The 23,561-nt window shown below is 35.0% G+C and overlaps 2 protein-coding genes across 5 annotated transcripts in view; one reads left to right on the top strand and one right to left on the bottom strand.

Moving 5' to 3' along the window:
- Positions 1–23,561, top strand: part of LOC145678651 (V-type proton ATPase 116 kDa subunit a 1-like) — a 127,545-nt gene that overhangs the window by 9,439 nt on the left and 94,545 nt on the right. Inside the window, exons 3-6 of one of the 2 annotated variants that reach the window (XM_081749023.1) lie at positions 1,151–1,279; positions 10,898–10,989; positions 14,785–14,911; positions 19,272–19,448. In XM_081749023.1, the coding sequence (XP_081605149.1) occupies positions 1,151–1,279; positions 10,898–10,989; positions 14,785–14,911; positions 19,272–19,448 (525 nt within the window). Of the gene's footprint in view, positions 1–1,150; positions 1,280–6,514; positions 6,625–10,897; positions 10,990–14,784; positions 14,912–19,271; positions 19,449–23,561 lie in introns of those variants that run through there. The other variant, XM_081749024.1, reaches the window with a different exon arrangement.
- Nrx-IV (neurexin-4) overlaps positions 1–23,561 on the bottom strand; it is a 283,070-nt gene that overhangs the window by 236,295 nt on the left and 23,214 nt on the right. For all 3 annotated transcript variants that reach the window (XM_081749018.1, XM_081749017.1, XM_081749022.1), the window contains one exon: positions 12,528–12,590. In XM_081749018.1, the coding sequence (XP_081605144.1) occupies positions 12,528–12,590 (63 nt within the window). Of the gene's footprint in view, positions 1–12,527; positions 12,591–23,561 lie in introns of those variants that run through there.

Raw genomic sequence — 23,561 nt, 5'->3', positions numbered from 1 at the left:
CAAGAGTTTTACGAACGTACTTGTGTTATCGAAACAAAGATGGCTGCAACACAGTGAAGCAAATCGAGTAATATTTCCAAATGACCAGTGTTTCTACTTAAAAAAAAAATAATAATTTCTTTACCATTATAGAGTTACAGTGGATTGTGCGTTACGTTTTGACTGATCTTTGTACAAAGTGTTTATATTAATCCAACTCAACAGATGTTGCTTTCATGTAATTTAAATTAATTTTAATAGTTCACAACCAGTACATGATATATGATTTAATGAAGTTCATGACCATAAAATATTAATAGTTTGTATTTCAGAAACTTTTACCAGTGTCAACATTACTTGAAAAGGTATAATATATTAAAATGAAGAATTCTGGCATTAAAAAAAAATAATGTACACTTTTAATTGAAATTAGCAATCCGATATTTTTGCAATCAACAACTTATAGTCCCACAGAACATCATAGCAGTTGTAGTCCCTGGGTTGAGTTGAGTTGATTTTGAGTTTAACGTCCAGTTCAGCAGCGAGGCTATATGAGACGTGGACCTACTGATTAACGTGGAATCCGAACCACATGAGCTCCCGTCGGGAATCGAACCCGGGTTTCCCACGCCCAAGGCGCGTACGCTAACTGATTAGCCACGAAGGAGCTCTAGAGTTCCTCGTTCGATCCCAGGCGATGTGAGTATATGGTGGACTACTTCGTGTACGAGTGTATTCTCGACATTTTTGTTTCCTCACACATTCTCATTTCACCAATGATTTCATTATTATTGAATTTCATTAATCACCGTTTCTTCTAGTGTAAAAGGTATAAATGTGGGACAAAACCTAAAAATTTCAAATTTCATTTTATTTTCAGCAGAATTTGATTGAAGGATAACAGTTTAAATCCATTGGTATTTTACTTGTCATTCAGTTGGATGTACGCGAAAGTTTTAAGGACAGCCGAAATACAGGTTTAATAAAAATAAGTACACCTAATAAAGTTTATGAAATAGATCGCTCCAATTTTCTTAATGTTATTCGCAATTTCACTGTTTGTTTTGGATTTCAAACTCTAAATCTAACCTCTGAATAAGGACGTTTACAGCAAATTGTGGCTGTTACTTATTATTATGATTATTATTATTTAATCATTGTGTTATTATAGGCTTACTTGGAAAATATGGAAAATGAACTGCTCGAGATCAATCAAAACTCCAGTCGTTTGAAGGAAAATTTTCTGGAGTTAACTGAGTTGAAACATGTATTAGATAAAACGAATGATCTTTTCATAGGGGTAAGTAGCAGTCGTTATAAATCTTTAAGCATAAGTTCTCTAAATTTTGGAGTTTAACACACTATGTTATTCAGTTATTCCTCAGAAAAAATTCTACTTTGGTGTGAAGTATGTTTAGTCTCATCCGATCAAGTGAACTTAAGTTAGGGTTTTCTCGGAAGGTTCTAGTTTTCTCCCACTAACTTATTTAGATTACTTCATTTTTGTTTATTTATCATATGTCTCGTTTAATCTACAAAATGTAGTGCTGGAACATTAGATTTTCACATCATTTTGTGGAAAAGGGCATACTGATGGAGAATGTACTGAAATAATAATCTAACTAGGAATGAACTTGAACCTGAACCCACAAAGTGGGGGTGATGTATATATTTTCTGAAAGCCTGACTCAAGGTAAGATCAAAACCGGTTACCAAAATTGGGGAAGTCTCATGCATTCCGCCTGGGGGCAGCACTTCACTCACTTTTATTAAAAATCTTTAAGCGTGTCTATAAAGTCCGTTGCAACCCCCAAAAATATGAAACGGTGAGACAAATATGAAAACAGAAAAACATGTCTTTCATAATTTCAACAATACAACGTATCAAAATAAAATAAATTGTCCCAGGGTCCCCCCCCCCAGGGTCCCAGACGGGTCTAACAAAATTTTTAAATGGAAAGGGGATCAACTTGCATATCGTATGAAAGTTGGTGTTAAATGAAAGAAGATAAATCAAGTCTCGACTCTCTCTACGATAAGCCTGTGCAAAATAGCGGTGGGTCAAAATAGCAACACAATCTTCATTGCAGTCTATGGCCACTCGTTTGAACCTGAAACGGTGGGATAGGTGTAAAAGCAAAAGCACGGATATGTCATTATTTCAAAAGTATAATGATTCAAGCAAAAAGAAAAAAAAGTTCCAGGGTCCCAGACGGGGTCCAATTCAAAACGTTGAAATGGGTAAGGAATTGAAGTTGATTATCGTGTGAAAGCTGATGTTAAGTGAAAGAAGATGAAAGAAGTCTCGAGTCTTGATGATAAGCCTGTGCAAAATGGCGGTGGGTCAAAATATCAACACAAGTGTGTTCAAACATTCTAGTTTTCTTTTTACACCTGTCTCACCGTTTCAGATTAATAGGAGTGGGCATAAAGTTTTCAATGACGCTTGTGTTGACATTTTGACCCCCCGCCATTTTGCACAGGTTTATCATAAAGAGACGAGACTTGATTTATCTTCTTTCATTTAACACTAACTTTCATACGATATGCAAGTTGACCACCTTTCTATTTAAAAATTTTGAGTTGGATCCCGTCTGGGACCTGCGGGGGACCCTGGGACAATTTATTTTACTTTGATACGTTATACTTTTGAAATGATAAAAGACATGTTTTTCTGTTTTCATATTTGTCTCACCGTTTCAGATTTGTCGGGATTGCAATGGACTTTATATACATGCTTCAAAGATTTTAATAAAAATGAGTAAAGTGCTCCCCCCAAGCGGAATGCATGAGACCTCCCCAATTTCTGGTAACCGGTTTTGGTTACCTTGACCCAGGCTTTCAGAAAATATATACATCACCCCCACATTGTGGGTTCAGGTTCAAGTACATCGCGGGTGAGATGAACATCAGAGATGATTTAATATTAAGATTTGAATACAGTTTGCACTTAAGTTTTGATATCCGTTTAAATTGTTGACGAGCGATCCAAGAAACACTATGGATTAATTTAAGAATCTTTATTAATCTACCATATATCTTGAGCACAGTTTTTCCTTTGCATGTAATGAAGATTTCAAAATTATTTTTTAAACACTATGTTCTAATAAGTATTATTGATAAAACACATCAAGATTGCAGTGAACTACGAATAATTTGTAGATGAGATAGTTCATTCTCAATGTAACATTCCTAGTTATAATGAAAAGAATAGGCAATGTAGAAGTATGACAAAAAGTATAGCTACGTTATTTTCTTTACTATAGTACAATAATTTAATCTATTGTATACTTATGAAAATAACTTTCTAATGTATTTTCAGTAACTATTTTATACTATTTTTTTCTGTTTTAGTAAGTTAGATAGTTTGAGTACTAACAAGTAAAAGAACAAGTAGTTATTTCCAATTCTGTAAACTTGCATTCATTTATATTATTTTGCGGATGAGCATAAATATTTAGTATTGTTCCATTTTTAACTGTTTTAATAATGAGTTATATTTCTTAAGATAGTGTTAGGTTTAAATCATTACCTGTACAAGACCAAGAAGTCATTTTAGCTATTCTTCAAAATATTACTGAAAAAATTAATATTTTTAATGGTAAATTGCATAATTCCATTTCAGTAATTTTTGTCTTGCACAGTCAAAATATTTCATAGCGAAGTAAAAGCAACAATATGACTGCTTGGTACTTCTAGAAGTTTAAAATTGCTACTAATGCTTAGCTATGGAGGCAAAAACCTTATTCCGCTAACAAACTTCTAAATGCCTTTTGATTTCTTACACGTCTGTTGTTAAAGCTTTGATTAATTTCGATGTTAAGTGTGTTGGAAAATACAGCTTTATGTCACGTCTGTAATGTGGTAAATAAGCTTTAAGGGTCCAACATGTTTTAAAATGAAGCTCCAGAATTAATTTAAACGAATTCTGATATTAGAAACCTAGGATTTACACATGCTTTTTTACCTAGCGTAAAATAAGCTTTCGAATCTAAAAAAAAGTGACATGATCCTAGCAATAAGGATTTAAAAGTTCATGCAAAATGTATTTCTGACAAATTTCATTTCAATCGGAAAATAGCCAGGACAGAAAGTATGTATTCTATGACATTCTATATATAATGGACTCTCTTCCTACTTTCTACTTGAGAAAGAAGTTTAATAAAATCAGCTACAACTCATGCCCCAATTATCGGTGATATATACATGTTTTTCTTGAGCATAGAACAAACTTTCGAATGGTCCTATAATAATAGTCTTATGTTTACTAATGAACAACTATAAGGAGGGAAGTTCCCCTTTTGCGAATTCGAATATCTTTAATGAGAAGATACGAGCAGTAATGATAAGCAGAAATATTTCGGTAAGTGCTATATTCTATAAATAATAATGGAGAATTTTTATCAATGTTTTGTACTACATTTCATATTAGTGGAATGTGGAGAGAACTCAATTTCGTGATGAAGCACACTGGATTTCGGAGTCCGATGCAATAGATTTTCTTATATTTTATCTTCTCTCGTTCCGGATAACATAGGTCACATTTCCCCTTGTTAACCTTCGTGGGAGTGAGTTTCTCACTCTCAAAATAAGATGGTTGTTCCTAACTCTCTTGACTTTGCTTGGAGAAGAACCCTGAGTAGGATTTGCCTTTACTATCGAACTCTTCTGTCCAAACTCTATCAACAGTTCCATTAAGGTCAAATAAAGGACCTGAGTTTCTTTTTCAATACATTACTCACAGCATGCTGTTCTCAATAAGCTTGTTAAAGCAGATGGAAGAAGAGTTTGGATAACTATTTGTCAGTTCTCTACATTCTGAAAAGCGTCATCTGATAGGACTTGATAACGATTCCTGCGTTAGACTTGCGGTAGTTTTCATTCCGACCATAAGGTTACCTTTTCTACTTTTGGAGATTAGACATGTTGGTTAGCATGTATACCTCTTGCTTATCCTTCCAACACAACGATCATTTCACCCTATTGATCGCTTTTATACATCGCCTTTGTACATCGCTTTTATAGCCTCATCCCTTAGGGCTAAAACTAGGAGCTATATCCCTTGGTCAGAATTTACTGCACTACGCTAACAGATTCCCCACTTTAAGTTCCTTGTACACGTCAGGGTAACTGAAGAACTTGTGCATAAAAAACATATATCTTGTTTTATCTGCGAACTCCAAATCAAAGCATTGGTAACTACGTTCAACTTGATCCAGCTCCTCCTTTCTTAAACTATGTAAATCTCATTTTTATAAGTATATCCCGCTTTATCATACAATTGGAAGAAGAGATTTAAAATAACTATTTGCTGCAAAGTTTTAATAAATACTTTGTATCTTTGAAAATGAAGAAAGATCAACAAGTATTTCATTATATTTCAATGAACGATAGCTTATGTGCAGGTACCTGGATATCCAAGGGAAAATGACATTTACAATTGTAATATTCTACACAGTTTCAGTATGTGAAAAAAAAAAAAAAATGACGCGCACCTTCGAGATCATTTTAATTCGACAACCTCAGGTAGTCATTCTGACGATATACAATTAAAACCGAAAGAAGTCTTTATATTTAAATTTTATTATTTTTATACCTATTGCATAACAAAAATATTCTTAACACCAAGGCAAAAGCTGACTGGCGCTTCTAGAAGTTTATGATTGCTGTTAATGGCATTGCTGTGGGTAAATTATGCTCAAACAAAAACTTTGTATGCACTAACGTTCTTCTAGCATTTGCTAAATTTAAATGTGTAGTTGTATAATAGAGAAGTTGTTTTGGCATGTGATGTATTCCTGTAGCTTTATATTAATTGCAGCTGTAATATGTATGTCTGTATTAGTTTACTGATTCGATTAAAATCACTGGTATTATAGTCTAGATATATTTTACGCTTCACAAAACTCCTCGAAGAGATCCTTTGATGAGGCTTCTATTGTCACTGGAAGTATGACAAAGTATTCTAGCAACTATGGATCAGTGCCGGTTCTTAAGGGAAGTCGCATCATTAAAACTTTATAGCTGTTAACTAAGGAAAGACAGCTTATCTTATGTACTAATTGTTGTACACAATATAATGGAATTGTATAAAGTTATCTTCCCTTGGTTTGTAGCGAAAACAATAATTTTCTACCGACATGACGTCCCTCAAGAGCCGCCACTGGGAGTCAGGTGTACAAAAATTCCGCAATTATGGCTTAATTACAAGCTAGTCACTCGTATATGTCAATTAATACTATGCTGACAGAAAACACTCTGATCTTATTTAATAGTTTTAAAACACTGGGAAATCAACATACTCCTAGAATTATTTTTGAGCAGGGTAACAAAAGTTGCATACTTGGTAAATTAATTACAGACAGCTAATGAATATTTGACATTTGTTTTGTGTGCTTGGGCGGAAGCTGTGGTATGCTTATTTACGCTTCTGGGCAACTTGGTGATGGAAATCGTATTTACGGACTCTTTTAGTATTCTTTTTTAGATGCATGATATAATTGGGTATAATAATAGATGTGTTATGTTGACGTAGGTGGATATAGATTACATGGCTGAAATAGATGATCCAACGTGGGATGCCGATGACGTTGCTTTGTGGAAAAATAAGAGAGAACCTGCTGGTGGAGCATATTCTAAATTAGGGTAATTATCTTGAAATGCTTTCTCAAGGAAACGTCGAATATTGATCTTGTTGCTATGAGACCAATATTATTCTCAAGTTTCCTTTGCTGCTTTTGTCTAGTACGAATGCTTAAAGAAGTAGTATCTAATTCTTGTATATGGGAAATAACTTAATACAGGTAAGAATAGCTGCTTGCTTCAACGATAATCGCTAAATATGCGTAACGATTATTCGAGTAACAGATTAGGACATTGAATTCTCGTTAAGCTAAATTAGTCATTTTATGATCAGCAATTAAATGCATTGATGCAGTCTGGGAGATACGGTTTTGATTCTCAGTGTGAACTTATGTGGATCGGATCCTACACAGAGAAAATATCGTATGTGTCACACGTAAAAACATATGTTACATGTGTAAATCATGTAGTTTTTGGACTTAACGTACAGCAAACGTATAACGAAAAACATATGTTTTACAATACTTGCCGTATAAGTGTTTCATCTATACGTACTTTCCGTATGAAACAATGTAGGTGGTCAGGATCTCACATACAAATGGACGTATATAACATATAGCTGACCAATGTAACATACTTATATGTATGTAATACACGGAAGACTGTTATATGTCAGACATCCTGCAACGGCGTGATGTAACACCTAAGTTCAGTGCATATGTAGCATATGGATAACGTATGCTCAGTACTAATTTCTGTAGTAAGCAAGAGGATTCCGTATATTTGTACAATATAATGCTGTCCGGATAACGGATTTTTCTCAGTGTACGTTAAGCTGTGGGTCCATGTCTTATATTGTCACGTTGCTAAACGGGACGTTGAACTACAAATCAACCGATCAACCAAAAGACGTTGGCGAAATAATTTGTTAATAGGACGTCAAACGTTTAAGAAATACATTAATTTTAACTATTAAGGGTGAAGGGTTGGGAAATTATTATTCCAGAAACATTTTCCACCACACCCACCCTCGACACACGGAACATGCATTCTGTTTATTGTGGAGAAGTTTGTCTTTATGACTGCTATGAAAATTGATTTGCTAATGATGGAAACATCTTGACAAGCTCATTTTGCTTTTAAAGTGGTTAGCGTGCACGCTTCTTTCGTGCGCGTGTTTCCGAGTTCGATTTTCGGTGGGAGGGTGTTGAACACATTACGGTGGTTCAGATTCCACCTTAAACTGTAGATTCAAGAGCTTCACTCCTGAAAAGGAACGCTGAACTTCAACTAACAAAATATGAACATCTTAGCAACGAAAGCTGTTTCACTAAATTACTGGTATTTTATAAGGGCACAACAATTACGTTGTATCAGTATTATTCTTTCGCTTCTCTACTTTTTAGTGTGAAAAATGATGAATGAAATTTGAGAAAATACAGTTTCCGTAGGTTTCCACTGGTACCTTCCATGGTAATTACCTATTGTGACGGTAGTTTCCATTCTTATATAATACTAACAAAGCAATTGCAGGCGGTGAGATCGGGGAGATGGATCGATCATTTCGGCACTTGCTGCTAGCTTTTAACTTATATTATGCGAAGTGCATTTAGTTTTTTTTTTTTTTAAATCTTTTTGTAAACATTTCGACTCATCTCAATCAAATTTTGACTGTCTATCAGGACCGTCAATGGTCCGCAGAGGAATGTTGCCGGAAAAAACAACCACCCACAGAAATCAATGAAGCAAATGGACGCCTGAACATATGCAATCATCTCAATATATAGTTTGTTGGTGCTGTGTAACTTAACAGGAGCTGTCATACGATTCACCATTTGCTAGGAGTATCTAATTCTTTTAGTTCAGCGATATTTGGTATCTATAAAACAGTCAGCTTGCAGGAGTCGACTGTAAACGAAGAATTTTTTCATAGCGAATACGAGCAAAGCTCTCTAAAGAAATTTCATTGTTCACTCCTCATTTAACTCTTGGGAACTTATGTTGCCTAATATGTAATGTTACATTTATAATTAAGAATATAGTGATGCAATAATATTTTAATCATCAAATACTACAGATTCTACCTTTTAATACCAACTTTAAAATGATGTTCCCATTTTTTAGAACCCTTATTTTGTATACAGCACATCAATTGTAATGTATGTTAGATTCACTAAAATATCATAACCGACAAATGGAGAAACACATCGCCATTTTTCAATTCTAATTAACTGAACCTGTTTATCGCACAAGAAGTACCCATATGGTTATAATAGTAGGTAATTCCTTCGAGTATCAACACGGCCAAACTTCTCTTCACGTTTGTTCACCTCGTTGCTTATATTGGATTCGTGAAAATAGATTACCTACTGATACGCTCTTAAGAAAAAATAAACTTACAGTCACAAAAGTTGTGTCATTATATCCAACATTCAAAAGTTAAATATTACTCGTCTGATCAAAAGAAGTGCTCTCTACTCATCTCATGTTGAATTCGTGCAAATTAAACTAAATGGTAGTTTGTTATTGAAACAGAAAAGTTTTCAAAATATGAAATTTAGTGCCTTTACGACAGAAGCTAGAAAGAAATGTATATAATAATAATATAGAAATGATGTACCCCATACTGCCACTTTGTGAATTATTTTTTTTTAATCGTGACTTACTAATACGCTAAAATAATAAAATATTAATAATTGGAAAATTATTTTTACTGTGAAGTTTCGTTAATTTTATACACATATCAAACTATCTGGGAAAAAATAGGAATTAGCACTTTTACAGTTGCACCATTTTTATGACTTTTAGAGGTTGTTAAGCGAAATTGTTCATGTTTATATTTTCTAACAGCCTCGAAGGAAACACTCGTAAATCTGCGTAATGTAAATCTTCTAGTAACAACGTCTTAAAGGAAAGTTTTAAAAATAGATTCTTCGTGAGCAAACATCTAGTACTTGTGAATAACAAGCGTGCCATGTTCTAATGTCAGTAGGGTTCCGGAAGTACAATGATTATCAGTCAATCGTTAGTTTTTAGTTCCCATTTACCGTATTGGCCGGAATACAAGCCTCATTTTATCCAAATTTCAACTGTAAAAAATTAGGATGCGTCTTATGCTCGCAACCTCACAAAAAACTATGGCATTTCGTCATATCGTGTTATTCACTTTCGAGTAACGAAAATGCTACAATAGTATTGTAGAAACGGACCACATTATGGAACATTAATGCTATCCAACAATAGCACTGTCGAATATGTCGGCATCCTAAGTAATATATACTCTAATATGTGATTATGGGAGGATATAGAAGAAAAGCAGTGATAGAAGGAGTACCGAAAGTGAGTACTGAATGCAAGAGTGATGGATTGAGTAGCGAAAATGAAGTCAGTAATGACAAGTGATTGATGACAATGAATAGGCAGATTTCGTTACCTCTTATATTTTGTATACACTCTATTTAAGACGAAATAAAATATATATCTGCCCAATTAGATTTTCCAGAATCTACCAACAAATTACTTTTCTTCCTTCGCTTATACTCAGGTATAATCTTTTTTTCAGTCCTCCAAATTCTAGAGTGCGATTTATATTCGGGCCAACCCAGTATTCATATACTGTCCAAAATATAAATTATTTTTAAATGACAATATCCGTTTAGGAGTTTCATCAATCAGAAAGCTGATGCAAAAATTTGCTATGTTCAGAAGTAGTATCGTGTTAAGTACTGTTTATTGATTTGATTTTTGTTACAGAATTTCCTGTGGCAACAGTAGTGATTTGGATTAGTGGATTGATTTTATTATATAATGGAGTTTGTGTTAAACCTAGTATGTAACGTTAATTTGGGATATTTAATATTTCTGTTATAGTATTAGGGGGAAATTTGCATGTGCTTTCGGTATGTTATGTTTGTGATAGTTTAACTTCTAAATTCGATAGAATTATGTATGTTTATATATATAGCTATACCGTGTCAAGGACTATGCACTTGACTTAATTTTACACGACAAAACATTCCAGAGCTTAAGGAAAAAATAATGAAACTTAAAATTACACATGGTTCTTCCATTTAATAGCATGATATGAAATATATGAAATATATTAAGATTTTTCAAGCACTTCTTTACTAAGACATAATCAAGAAGTACCAACATATTTTATTAACCCCAAAATTGATCGAAAAGAACTAGTGCACTTTAATAATTTTTCTAAATTCCTATTTTGTCTATTTGAATAACAAACCAGAACATATACCAAATCGCATCCATATGATTTATGATATTGGTTTATTTAAACTGCCGAAACATGTATCTTACACGCTTTGTGTCACTATAGTCAGGAGAAGGTCAAAATGCTACAGACACAATTAAAGCATTGATAACAGATGACATAACCCAACAAAGTGGAGGGACATCAAGTCAACTAGGGTAAGTAAAAAATATTTCTTTACATTTTGTTAAATGCATACGTTTAAACAGACATGAGAAAATGTAACATTTCCTCTATAAACGGAATATGCGATTTCTTTTTTACTAAACATATTAAATCGGATTTTAAGATTTTACTCATAGAATAACAATACGTTTTCAAATTTGCTACTAGAAATACTTACATCGCGATACAAAGTTGTTTCTTAAATATCTTCAATACTCTTTGCGTCTTTTTTATTTTTTGTAACTCAATAATAAAATCGATGATAAGTTTTCAAAGTCGTTTATATTTACCAAATAACATTAAATAAACTAATATTTTCTTTAAGACCATTTTTTACAATGGAGGAAGGTAAGTGCCTGATAATGATGTAAGAATCTGTGCATCCAGAAATCCGATCTGTAAGAGGGGACTTGCAAACTTTACTATTTCATTACGGAGTCTGTTCTGAATATTATCTGGCTAAGTTTATTAAATTATGATACTCCTTATTAAGTTATTCATTATTTTTTAATACGAAAAAGTGGTGCGGAATATAGTGAAGAATCTGAAATTATTCCACATATCAAGCTCGGAGCACGTGTACAACATTCACCGATAAAAGTGGATATCTATTTCTTATATGCTCATGACGAACATCGGAAAAGATCCCAGTGGATCTGCTTACTTGTTTAACGTTTAAAGATGTAATTAATGCAATACCGTGTTGTCATCAGAGATAAGAATGCAACTTTAAAAATGTCAAGTAAAAGGGGATGTAAAGTGATTCTCGAATTTAACTTCAAGAGGCAAACGTAGAATTCAAGTTAAATAAAAATCAATCTTTGTATAAAACCTTAATTTTACTATTGCCTCCCCGAGAGTTCTGTAGAATTTCAAGCATTTATTGATATCGTTCAGATGACATAGAACACGAAAAATTAAATGTGTTATATTCATAAGAAAATAAAATTAAGTTTCATTAATGAATGTTCAATTCTTTATTCAGGCTCTTGAACAATATTTGAATTTTAATATTATGTTGTATGTTTATAAAGTCATATGCAACATAGTATTAACTACTAGTTCTGTTATTGCTAGTCTTTCTGAAAACACGAATAAAAAAGTCTTTAATACTCAGCACTACAACAAACTTATGAATAGGGTTCATCCAATTCTAATTGCTGTTATGTGAACGTAAACTAATACGTAAAGTCTATATGCGCAAACACACAAATGTAATTGATATTATTTTCTTCTCTTAATATGCATTTATTAGAGCTTGTACATTTACTTATTATCAGAAACACTGTATCGTGCATATTGTAAATCTAACATTCGTTCTCATTCAGTATCAGAACTATGTAAGGCATGAATCTATGAAGTGTATTCAAGTTATAACATCTACATTTTTTCTCAGGACTGGTAACAGACAGAAACGTACTGTTTGTTTTAGAATACACGAGCACTCGTTGTCAATGCGTGACAGAGATGACAACACTGTATGGTACACAGAACTCTAGCCGCAGCGGTGGCCTAAGTGTTAAGATCTTACCTTTAGCTGCATTTGGACACAATACTACTACTGACGGAGCTGTCCAAGTGACATTCTGGCATACTGGAATAAATAAATTCGTTTTGATTAAATGAGAAGAGATTTCTCTGCTACAGGGTAAATCTAAAACTACTAATTTTATCTCTAAATGACATCATTTAAATATTAATCTAAAACAGAAACCTGAATACCATGAAAACCTCTATTGTCTGAAGATTACAGTCCTTCAATTGGAAGACAACAAATCCTACAGGTCAAATATGCAGGAACGGATCAAGGGCCGGGCGACCCGGGCAACTGCCCGGGACGCCACAGTCATTGGGGCGCCAAAACGAGTCTCAAAAATAAATTTTATAACGTCATTTCTACTGACTGTTTTAGTTTATAATCTTGTAAAGTAGCGTCAATTACATTATATTTTTCCATTCCACCTTGGAAGAGAGTTTCATAGAACTAGCGCATACCATACCACCATATGTATATTTTTTTAGTAGTAAATATACCTCTATCATGTATTTGATTATTAATTTTTCTTCTTTAAAAATGGGTTTAAAATATTAAAATCACTGTAATAAAATGTAAAATGTAGACTAGGACTAGGGGCACCAAAAGTCACTTTGCCAGAGTGAATTTTTTTCTTGGTCCACCCCTGCAAATATGCACTCAATTATAATCTAATCTTAGTAGCTATTTAAAATACGAAACTTCTGAATACAGTGTGTTATTTATGCTATAATAAATTACCTAAGAACTATTCATAGTTTCCAGCAAGTGGATTTTGTAATTGACAAACACAGTGTGCGCTCCTTTTTCTCGGGGTTCTCTCGTTTCCTCCTACTTTCGTCAATTCACCATTATTATCTATCTCATCATCACAGACTGTGGACGGATCAGTCATCATAGTTCATACCACGTTTATATATATATATAAAGAGCATACAACGTGATGTGCTAAGTGGCTAGCAGAAGTAAGAATTTGACGTCAGAGCAGGGTGAACCTGAGATATCCACGCGGTAGCGCGTAAGTAGGCAAGAAGCAGTGTTGAGCATACGCGAAAACGATTGATCATGCAAAAAAAAAAAAACACCAACATGTGTTAGGTGGCCACTACAAACAAGAATTACATTCATTCCGCGTCAGGGCAGAATCATGACTCTTGTGACAGAACCAAACTTTGTTGTAAACATTCCTGTAAATATGCGGAATTATTAACGGGAAAAAAGTTTGCTCGTGTAATGATTTCACATTAGAACCTTACTTTTGTAAACATAAAATACAACTTTCTTACATTGCGTACTATTACTCCACCGGTGGAAATTAATACATAATACAAGCCGCCTTCATATGAATTCAGCCAGTTGAACCATTTTCATGATGATCTATTATAAACCCAGACTATATTTTCAAGTTTGTTATAGATCCTACTGCTGTTCTGTATCAGAATAAATATTATTTTACTGCTATTTGAGGAACTTATATTCCGTTTGCGTTGGATTAAGTTTCCTCCAGAGAGGCATGAAGACACCACTTCACTCATATTACTTTGCGCTATAATGTGTTTGAATAATGAACATACATACATATAAAATGAGAAAATTATAAAATATAAGAATCTTAACAAATCGAGTAGTTTAAAACATGCGTAGTCATGGGTTTGATGTTCAACAAGCGGAGGTCTGTATTCATTAATATGGACAATCTTGAATATTCTAAAAATACAGAGATTATAAAATACAAAGTTACTTTTATTGCTCCCGTCCTTTCTAAAATGTATGTTTACAGTTTATTTACTCATATGTTTTTTCTCGAACACACTATTTCCATACTATTTCGCACATTGCGAACTGTATCACTTCGATTCCAGACTCACTTATTTGGACAAGTTTGGGATAACAGTCCCAACATGTTTTCGACGCACTTTGCAATTCTCAATCTCATTTGGATACAGAGGAGACACCCTTAAGCAAGGTCGGAGCTCAGAACGAAAAGTACAAATTTCTCTGTTCCCTGGTTGATATTACTTGAACCGAAAAGTCAGTGTGGAAGATAATTTTTAAATCCGTGCCTATTCCTGCTGGGCCAATGAAAACTCAGCCGAGTTGTGCTGTTCAGTGCGAAAAGACTTGATGTTGCGTGGATATTCCAATTTAAATGTAAATTTCACTTTATTGATTTCACAATTGAATTGCAGTACGTTATTACGAGACATTAAAAAAACTTTATACATATATATTATTTCTTTGCATCTTATTCCAGTTTTATAGCTGGTGTCATAGCTCGTGAGAAACTACCGTCATTTGAACGAATGCTGTGGAGGATGTCGAGAGGAAATGTGTTTGTTCGTCAAGCAGATATCCAAGAAGAACTGGAAGACCCTGCTACTGTATGTATAAGATTACGTATCATTTACCATTCTTTTACAGCATGTTTCTGAATAGCATTATTTGAACTGTACCATCAGAAAGATAAAATAATATTTGCAGTGAACATTGTTAAAACCTTCTTCCTATACCCTGGCCGGCGAACGATGATTTCTGACAGCTCAGCTCGCGAGGACGACTGAGGAGTGCGGTGTTGTGCTTCTCGCGCAAGGAAAGAATCGTCCGCTTCTTCGTTGAGGGTGAGAGGGGATGAGTGAAAGTTTGGCAATGTGCGGTGGTTACCATGAAGACGCGACAGGTTCTGAGCCTAAGGTTGGTTGACCTGCTGTCTTCTGCTCGCTCGCTGTGGCCTTGTGCAAAGCTACCAGAAATCATCGTTCACCGGCCAGGGTATAGACAACCAGGAACAGTTATTGTATTTTTGGAGTTGAATTCACGCTTCTTTTTTCCTAACAGTAGTGTCGCCCATGAGACGAGGCAGGACTAGAAATAGGCTGTCTCGTCTCATAAATTTTGTAGAAGTCTAATCTCGCATCGATTTTCGAAAATCCTCTCACGTCTACTTTTGTAAATTTATGTCCTGATTTCTTTCTTAATTTCATGTAGACCTTATCAGAATCCTTCCGTTTCACTCGAAAGATATGTAGCATCATTTAAATCAGTGGGCGCCAAACGTACGAAGCTTCTGAGCTACCCTACCGTTTTTAAATCCTACTGTGAGCTACCAACCAAAAGAACCACCAACTTCTTTTTTTAAAATCTTACATTTGTTTATTGTTTATAAACTTACATTTCTAGAAAATATGAAAGGAAACTATCCATGTTAGCAAACATCTAATATATACACAAGAAACAATGTGCACAACCCTATACATCGTGCGTATACAATCAACTGTGAGATGAGGCTGACAATGGCAGTTGTGCGGGAGAAACAATCAGTTGTTGTTGCCAGCGGCTCCTGTTGTTAGCGTCAGCTCAGTGGAGGAATCAATGTTAGCCAACCGCAGCATTAACGCTATCTACCGAAAATATCCCCGCGAGCTACTAGTAGTTCGCGATCGACGTTTTGGCGATCACTGATTTAAATCTTAATTATTATTGGCGTATAATGTGTAATTATTTGTGTACCTTTAAATATTGGAAGATTATCTTCAGTGCGTTTGTGATATCACTTCAAAGTTTTTATACTATAAGTTATGTCTAAATCCGGGTTAAAGATGAGAAATTTCTCGTCTCGGAGCATAGTACTTAGTTGACGGATTTTCAAATCTAAGGTAGCCAGCGTTTCAGTAGATAATGAATTCATACCTAAACCAAAATATAAACCAACCTTCTCGTTGGTGCGTTCGACATATAGAAATAGCAGTCTTTGGAGAACTTTTCTGCCCTTATGGATTTTTCTTGAAGCTGAAAGGAATTTTTATATCCGTACTGACAAGGAGACTTACAGAAGTGTCACTCATCGATTTGAATGAATCTTTGCACACTTGTAGAACATCGAAAAATAATCGACAGGTATTTTTTTTTTTTATTTCGGCAATGGTGAAGATTTACGGGTGGAAACCATCCTTTGAACGTTAGGGGTAGTATCTAAGCATAGACCGAAAACAACCATTTAGTTTAGAAGAAATATACTGCCAGGGTAGTTTCAGGACAACTGATTCAAAATCTGATGTCAAAATTACAAAATTCAAAATGGCGGATCCAATATAGTGATTACAATTACAAAATGTCTTCTGGTTTGAAATTCTCCGCAGTTAACTAAGAAAAATTATAGTCGGCAAAGATTACTGCAAGGAAGTTGCAGACCAATTTGAAACCAACCCCTTTCTGTACTCATTTTAATGCGATGCTTGATTAAAGTGGGTCTCTGCACCTCTCACTGTAGCGTTTACAGAGACCCACAGTAGAAAGTGTGGCACAGTCAATAAACCTATGACTCACAGCCTTTAATTTCTGAAAATGGTGTTTTATCATCCTTGTTAATCATTTTGCAGGAGAATAATAGAACATTTGGCACTATAGTCCAAAGCAACGTCTTTTAATCTGAAACTGTCCTTGTGAAAGAATCAAATTAGGGAAAATTAACATAAGGTCTTGTGAGATCATGGTTTCAAGATGTTTTTCTCCCAGCGTCTAATGCAAAGTCTATTTTGTTATTAAATTAATCAACTTTTTGAGCAGTTTTACGAACAAAAGAGTATCTCACAATAGAAACCATTCGGTACTAACAACTGGTAGGATTCAACCTCTTGATGTGTTCTTCTTTAGGCCGTGGAAAAACTTCTTGAAACATTTTATTGATATTGTCCTATACAACTATAACAAATTTACATCTCCGCAATAATATAATTTACATCCAAATCACTAATTCATAATCAGTTTTCTTCTCCCAGATTTGCAAATCTTAGATATGCGTGATACAAAAACAGTTATTTGGAAGAAGATTGTGCTGCATTTTGCGATTTGCCTGTTATTGCTGTAATAAGATGAGCTTGGTTTAAATAATGTTTATGCATCATACACTTTTTTTTAACGAAATGTCATTAGTGTGAAATGTTTTCTCAATAAATTAATAATTATAACAACTGAGAATATGTGAAATTCTTACATAGTGAAAGCCGAGGGGACTCACTATACATAAGGACCCCGAATAGGGGGAGGTGCAGAGACTCACTTTAATCAAACATTCCGTTAAAATAGAGGGGTTTCAAATCAAGAGAAAGAGATTTAAATTGGTCTGCAACCTTCTCGTAGTAACCCCTGCCAACTATAATTGTTCTTGCCTCAGTACAGAGAATTTCAAACCAGAAGACATTCTGTAATTGTAATCACTATATTAGGTCCGCCATTTTGAATTTTGTAATTTTGAGGTCAGATTCTGAATCAGCTGTCCTAAAACTACCCTGGCAGTATGTTTTCTTCTATATTAAATGATTGTTTTCTGTCTATGGTTGGAGACCACCTCTAACGTTCAAAGGGTGGTTTCCACCCTTAAATCTTCACCATTGACGAAATAAAAAAAAATACGGGTCGATTGTTTTTCGATGTTCTACAGGTATGCAAATTTTCATTCAAATCGATGAGTGACACTTCCGTAAGTCTCCTTGTGAGTCACGGCGACCAGACCCAAACAGTACCATTCAATACGAAACCGTCTTTGGCAAGTCGTCAGTATACTTTTGGACAAAGTTATAGGCCATCTTCTCTAGTCACTACTCATGTTCACCCCCACAATTTTCGGCTAGTCTTGGGTAACATGTGAACTGTCATCTTTCTCAGTGTTGTCGTTCGTCTATTCATAAAGATACTGTCACGCACTATGCTTTCTCACCAAAACTGACCTAAATCTAGTAATTCTGAAAAACGAAAAGAAAGAAAGTTAGAAGGCAAGAAACTGAGGCAACATTGATTTTCAGCAAGTAAAGTCAAATCTTTACCACGTTTCGTGAAGTCTAGCAGGGGAAAGTTTAGTGTACTTCCACAATTTTTTTAAGGGTCATTATCCATGTCCTATACTATACATCTCCGTACTATGAAAATATCAAGATTATTCATAGTGATGTCAATCTCGGCTGTGGTTGCATTGGCTGATTAGGATGACTCGGTGTTTGCACTTGTGACATCGTTTTTCAGACATTGATCCCAGTCGACACTATCCTTAGTCTGCTGGTCATGTATTTTTGTCTCGTTTGAGTAATTGTTATCATTTGCTAAACGATACAGTAACATAGTATGAGGCGCTGATTTCTAGAACACTCCAAATTCCAATTAAGTGGTTTTGAATGAACTCCGTCTGGTCGTTGTAACCACGTCCGCACGCAATGGCACTACTACTTATAGTGCATGTTCAGACCACCACCTAACGTCATACTCATCGGTTGTTAGATGTTTCAACGAAATATGTTTCCCTACAGGTGTCTATCCTGCAGAAACAAATCGTTAGAATATAGAGTAATTTATATGACGGAACAGGGCTATTGAAGTGTAAACACATCATGTCAAAGACAGAGACTACTTTCGTAATAACCATTCGTGAACATGAACTGAGTTTGCTGTTGTATTTAACTGTCAAAAATTTATAATCGATATTAATGTATAGAACTTGTGTTGTCGGAATTGATTATACATTGCCATCAGAGAATCATACGTACACAGTTTAAAGAAAATGTGATCCAGTAAAAGCATGAGTTAAAAAAAAAATCCCAATTTGATCAAGCAGACAGATAGATATAGAGAGCTAGTTAAACTAATAATAATAATAATAATAATAATAATAATAATAATAATAATAATAATAATAATAATAATAATATAGATAGTTTAGGTAATCAATCATCTATAAATTTATACATGTTACAGGGAAAAACTATGCTGAAATCAGTGTTCATTGCCTACTTCCAAGGAGAGCAACTGAGATCAAGAGTGAAGAAAGTTTGTCAAGGATTTCGTTGCACGACATATCCCTGTCCGGACACAGAGTCCGAACGAACAAAGATGTACCAGGGTCTTACATCAAGGATTACAGATATCAAAGAGGTTAGTCTGGATTTAATAATAAATTAGCGTTGCTTTGCACTGTAAATGCGAGCAAAAGATCTTACTGAAATCGAAAGTTTCCATTAAAAAAAAAAAAAAAGCAATTCTTAATCCTTCGTGAAAAATCGAAATATAACGGGTGTTTAGGATAGATCATATACGATTGGAGCACTAGCGGATCCAGAAGAATCATTTGGAGGGAGCGGTTTGCTTCCAGGAAGATGAACGTACCCTCAAAGTGACCAGAATTTCAATTTGGAAAAAGGGGACACATATGAATCCGGGACTGGAGGGGGGATGTAAACTTGATTCCCAGATTATATTTTATGACCCGAATTTGTAAGTTTTTTTTTTAATGAAATTATATTCTTTCTCTAGATTTAAATTAAATACTCACTTCCGTTTCGGAGGCGTGGCGGTATCATGATTCACTTCACATTTAGTCACCGCGATTTATCAGATGCGCTGTATTGAACAGTACTTACACAAAAGAAAGTGCTATATTGACGATGGTATTTATCCTGTCATCTGTTATCTGCCACGAAGCCTGTCCCATTTCTCCTCTGTGTATATAAATATAGCTTCCCTTTGTTTCACTAAAGTGATCGCAAGAAAACATGAAGATTTGACATAAATCTATCAATTTCATTATCCAATAGAATGCGAGGGTATGTTCCGATCGTCGATCCGTATCCATGACATTTTTTTCCAGTGCCTCTCTGAGAGAAACATTATCTTTGATCTCTGGTGCTATGCAAAGAACATCTCCTGAGGGCAAGATGTTGAATTTCCGTTACGTTTCGTTTTTCACCATGATTTCAGTTTGTCAACATTGTTGACATTTTCTTAAGTGCGCGTTAAGATTGCGGCTACATAAATCGTACCAAAATCTTCTGATGTATCAAAGGTGAAGAAAACATTTCTATGATTGGTATAGAACCCAGGATTCACGAGAAGTTGGGGAGTCACTGACTAATAAACTCTGACACAAATGGAATTGTTCATTTCTCAAGAAAAGCTCCCAACTGTACTCAATTGATGTATTTAAAGAAGAATGTGTAAGGAATTCAATTTCTGGTACATCCAGGAATTTTTCACTTAAACAGGAGAGAGCAAGAAGACAAACATACGACATTATTACAAAAGTATAAACCTCTGTACATAGGGTATTTTGATTTGTTGGTTGAGTTTAACGTTCCACGGTAATGACATGACGGCTGAAGAAGACGTGCACTTACTGATTATAGTGGAATTCGAACCACCTTTTTCGTTAAAATGTACTCTCACCGGGAATCGAACCCGGGACCATGAGCACCGTATAGGGTATTTTGTCCAAATACTCCTCTTTTGCAGTGGTATAATTGGGTACGTAAACTAAAAAACGCATTAGACCAGATTAGTGTGTTGGGAAACAGATTTTTTGAAAAAAAAAATGAATAAAACAGACATACACTAAACGGTGTTATTTAGGGATGCGCTCGAGTCGAGACATGTCTCGAATCTCGACTCGACTCGACTCGAATTCGAGTCGAGATTCGAGTCGAGACACACTTTGTAAAATTCGAGACGAGTCGAGACAAACGTATTTCTCGACTCGAATTTTCGAGTCGAGACACGAGTCGAGTCGAGACGGCTCTTAAAAATCTCGACTCGACTCGAATGTCTCGAAAATCTTTCTATAATTTTTAATATTATTTTGAAGAAAGTATTCACTCAGAAACAGCCTTGAAACCAATTCCAGCTTTTATTCCTTCAGAAAGGTACAGAACGCATAAAAATAATAGTTAATCTTTAAAGATCAATATTTAATTTTCAGCTCAATTCAGTTAATTAGAACTAATAGTTAATGTCGTTGTATTTAGTTGTACTGCAAATATAATGATAATAATAATAATAATAATTGATTATCTAGTTTGTATAAAACTATTATCCGTAGTCTAAATCTAGTTTGTATAAAACTATTGCGATAAAGTGAACTTCATAAATTCTCTGAATGAGCAGTTGGTAGTCTATAGTAATTTAGCATAGTTATAATTATTGTGTTTTCGTTCCCATGAACGCAATAGGGTTACGTAACTTCTGGATTATTCGCTTGCCCAACTATTCTGAGGCTTTAATATGTTGCAGCATATCACGAGCTACGGATAATATATAATGTAACATTTGTTGTAAATCACATATTATGATACGAGACTATTTTACATAGTATATCTTATCTAATATAAATAAAATAAAGAGTTTGTTTGTGTGTTTGTCTGTCTGTCTGTTTGCGACCTGGGGACCAGACGAGTGGACCGAGAGTTCCCAAAATTTGGTCACGGGTACCTTAGTCCAGGCCCCAGATCAAGACGAAGCGTTTTTTTAAATTTCAAACCAGGGGGTCTCGGGGGGACGTTTATTGGGACCGACCTGGGGACCAGACAAGTTGACCGAGAGTTACTAAATTTTTGTCACGGATACCTTGGTCCAGGTCCCAGTCTAAGGCGAAGCGTTTTTGTCAAAATTGGAACCAGGGGTCTCAGGGGAGCGTTTATCGAGACATGTAGTAAAAGTAATCCAAATTAATCGACATTAGTGTCAAATCCATAGTTTTCACGGTCGCTGAGATCAATGGTGACACTTCCATCAGCGATGACTTGCAAATTCAGCTACTACTGTATGCGAGCCGGGTGTCAGCGGGTGAGGAATACCGAGACATGTATAAATAGCCCATATTGATTGATACTAGTGTCAAATCCATAGTTTTCGCGGTCACTGAAATGAATGGTGATACTTCCACAGGTGTTGACTTCCAAATACAGCCCCCATGCGAAGAATGGGTATATTAAGCTAGTATTACAATAAATGGACTGCTTGGATGCCAAGAACTAGTACAGATAAGTACCATTCACTTCTATGAATAGGTATTTTTTAAAAGGATTTTTGTAAACACTAAGTTATAAAACAATGAACTACATACAGCAGTTATGGTTTTGGTTCCCAACATAAAAGAAATATGGATTGTTCATGAGATATTGAACTTCACTTTCACTCCTGGAAAATTTCAATTTTGGAGTTAGGCCACTTGGCATCAAAGCAGTTCACTGTAAGATAAATACATTCCGCACATTAGTAACATAGTTGTTCAGGGGCCTTCGATTTCCATCCTCTCAAATGAAAGCTTAATGATTGCTTGATACATGCTGACTATATAGGAGAAATAGTGTATTAAATTTTCGAGCTTTGGTGCGTATCCGTATTTACACTCTGATATAACTTTAAGTTCACACTCAAATCGAGCTAATTGTTTAATGCATTTCGAAAGCTTTTGTTTTTATACAGCTCATTAAGGAAAATCTATTTCATAATCGTAACATTTATGTACTAAGAAACTATGAGCGTAAAGTGGACTCGACCTAGCCCCGTGGCCGCTGTGACTCAGTTGCACAGCTCTCACCCTTGGTGTGTGAGGACTCTGATTCTGTGTGTGTGTGTGTGAACTCCGCGGCTAGTGTACGCGTCTTTGCCGTGGAAGACTCGGGTTCAATTCCCGGCGCGAGCTCATGTAGTTCGGATTCCACGTTAATCAGTAGGTCTACATTTCATATATCCTCGCTGCTGAAAGAGACGGTAAAGTCAAAATCAACTCAACAATATATATGTGTGTGTGCTTATGTGAATTTCCTCGTGGCTGTATGGTTAACACATACGCCTTGATCGCGGGAGACTCTGGTTCGATTTACGGTGGAAGCTCATGAAGTTGTTACCGGTATCCCACTTTAAACTGTAGATCCATGCCTCATATAACCATAGATATAATATATATGCCTTTGATACACTTATTTTCCGACTTGGAAGCCATCGAAAATTTCCAGACACAGAGTCCCGTAAACCGAAAATGAGAAACATGGGTACAGAGTAAAACAGACATAGAAATTTAAGCATTTCAGGCTAACTTAATCCTTACATATAATGCAATAGCTTGGCCAAGTTATAATGGAGGAAATGCTATCATTGCAACACTCTGAGAATAGAAAATGTTCGTCAGGTATTACTATCCCCCCCTCTCCTGCAGAATGAAAACCCTGACTAAAACTCAATATATATATATATATATATATATATATATATATA

This window comes from Thermobia domestica, chromosome 2, assembly GCF_964235325.1.
Source record: "Thermobia domestica chromosome 2, izTheDome1.hap1.1, whole genome shotgun sequence".
Lineage (NCBI taxonomy): Eukaryota > Metazoa > Arthropoda > Insecta > Zygentoma > Lepismatidae > Thermobia > Thermobia domestica.
Note: the sequence above shows the minus strand (reverse complement) of the source record. Positions and strands in the feature narration are given on the sequence as shown.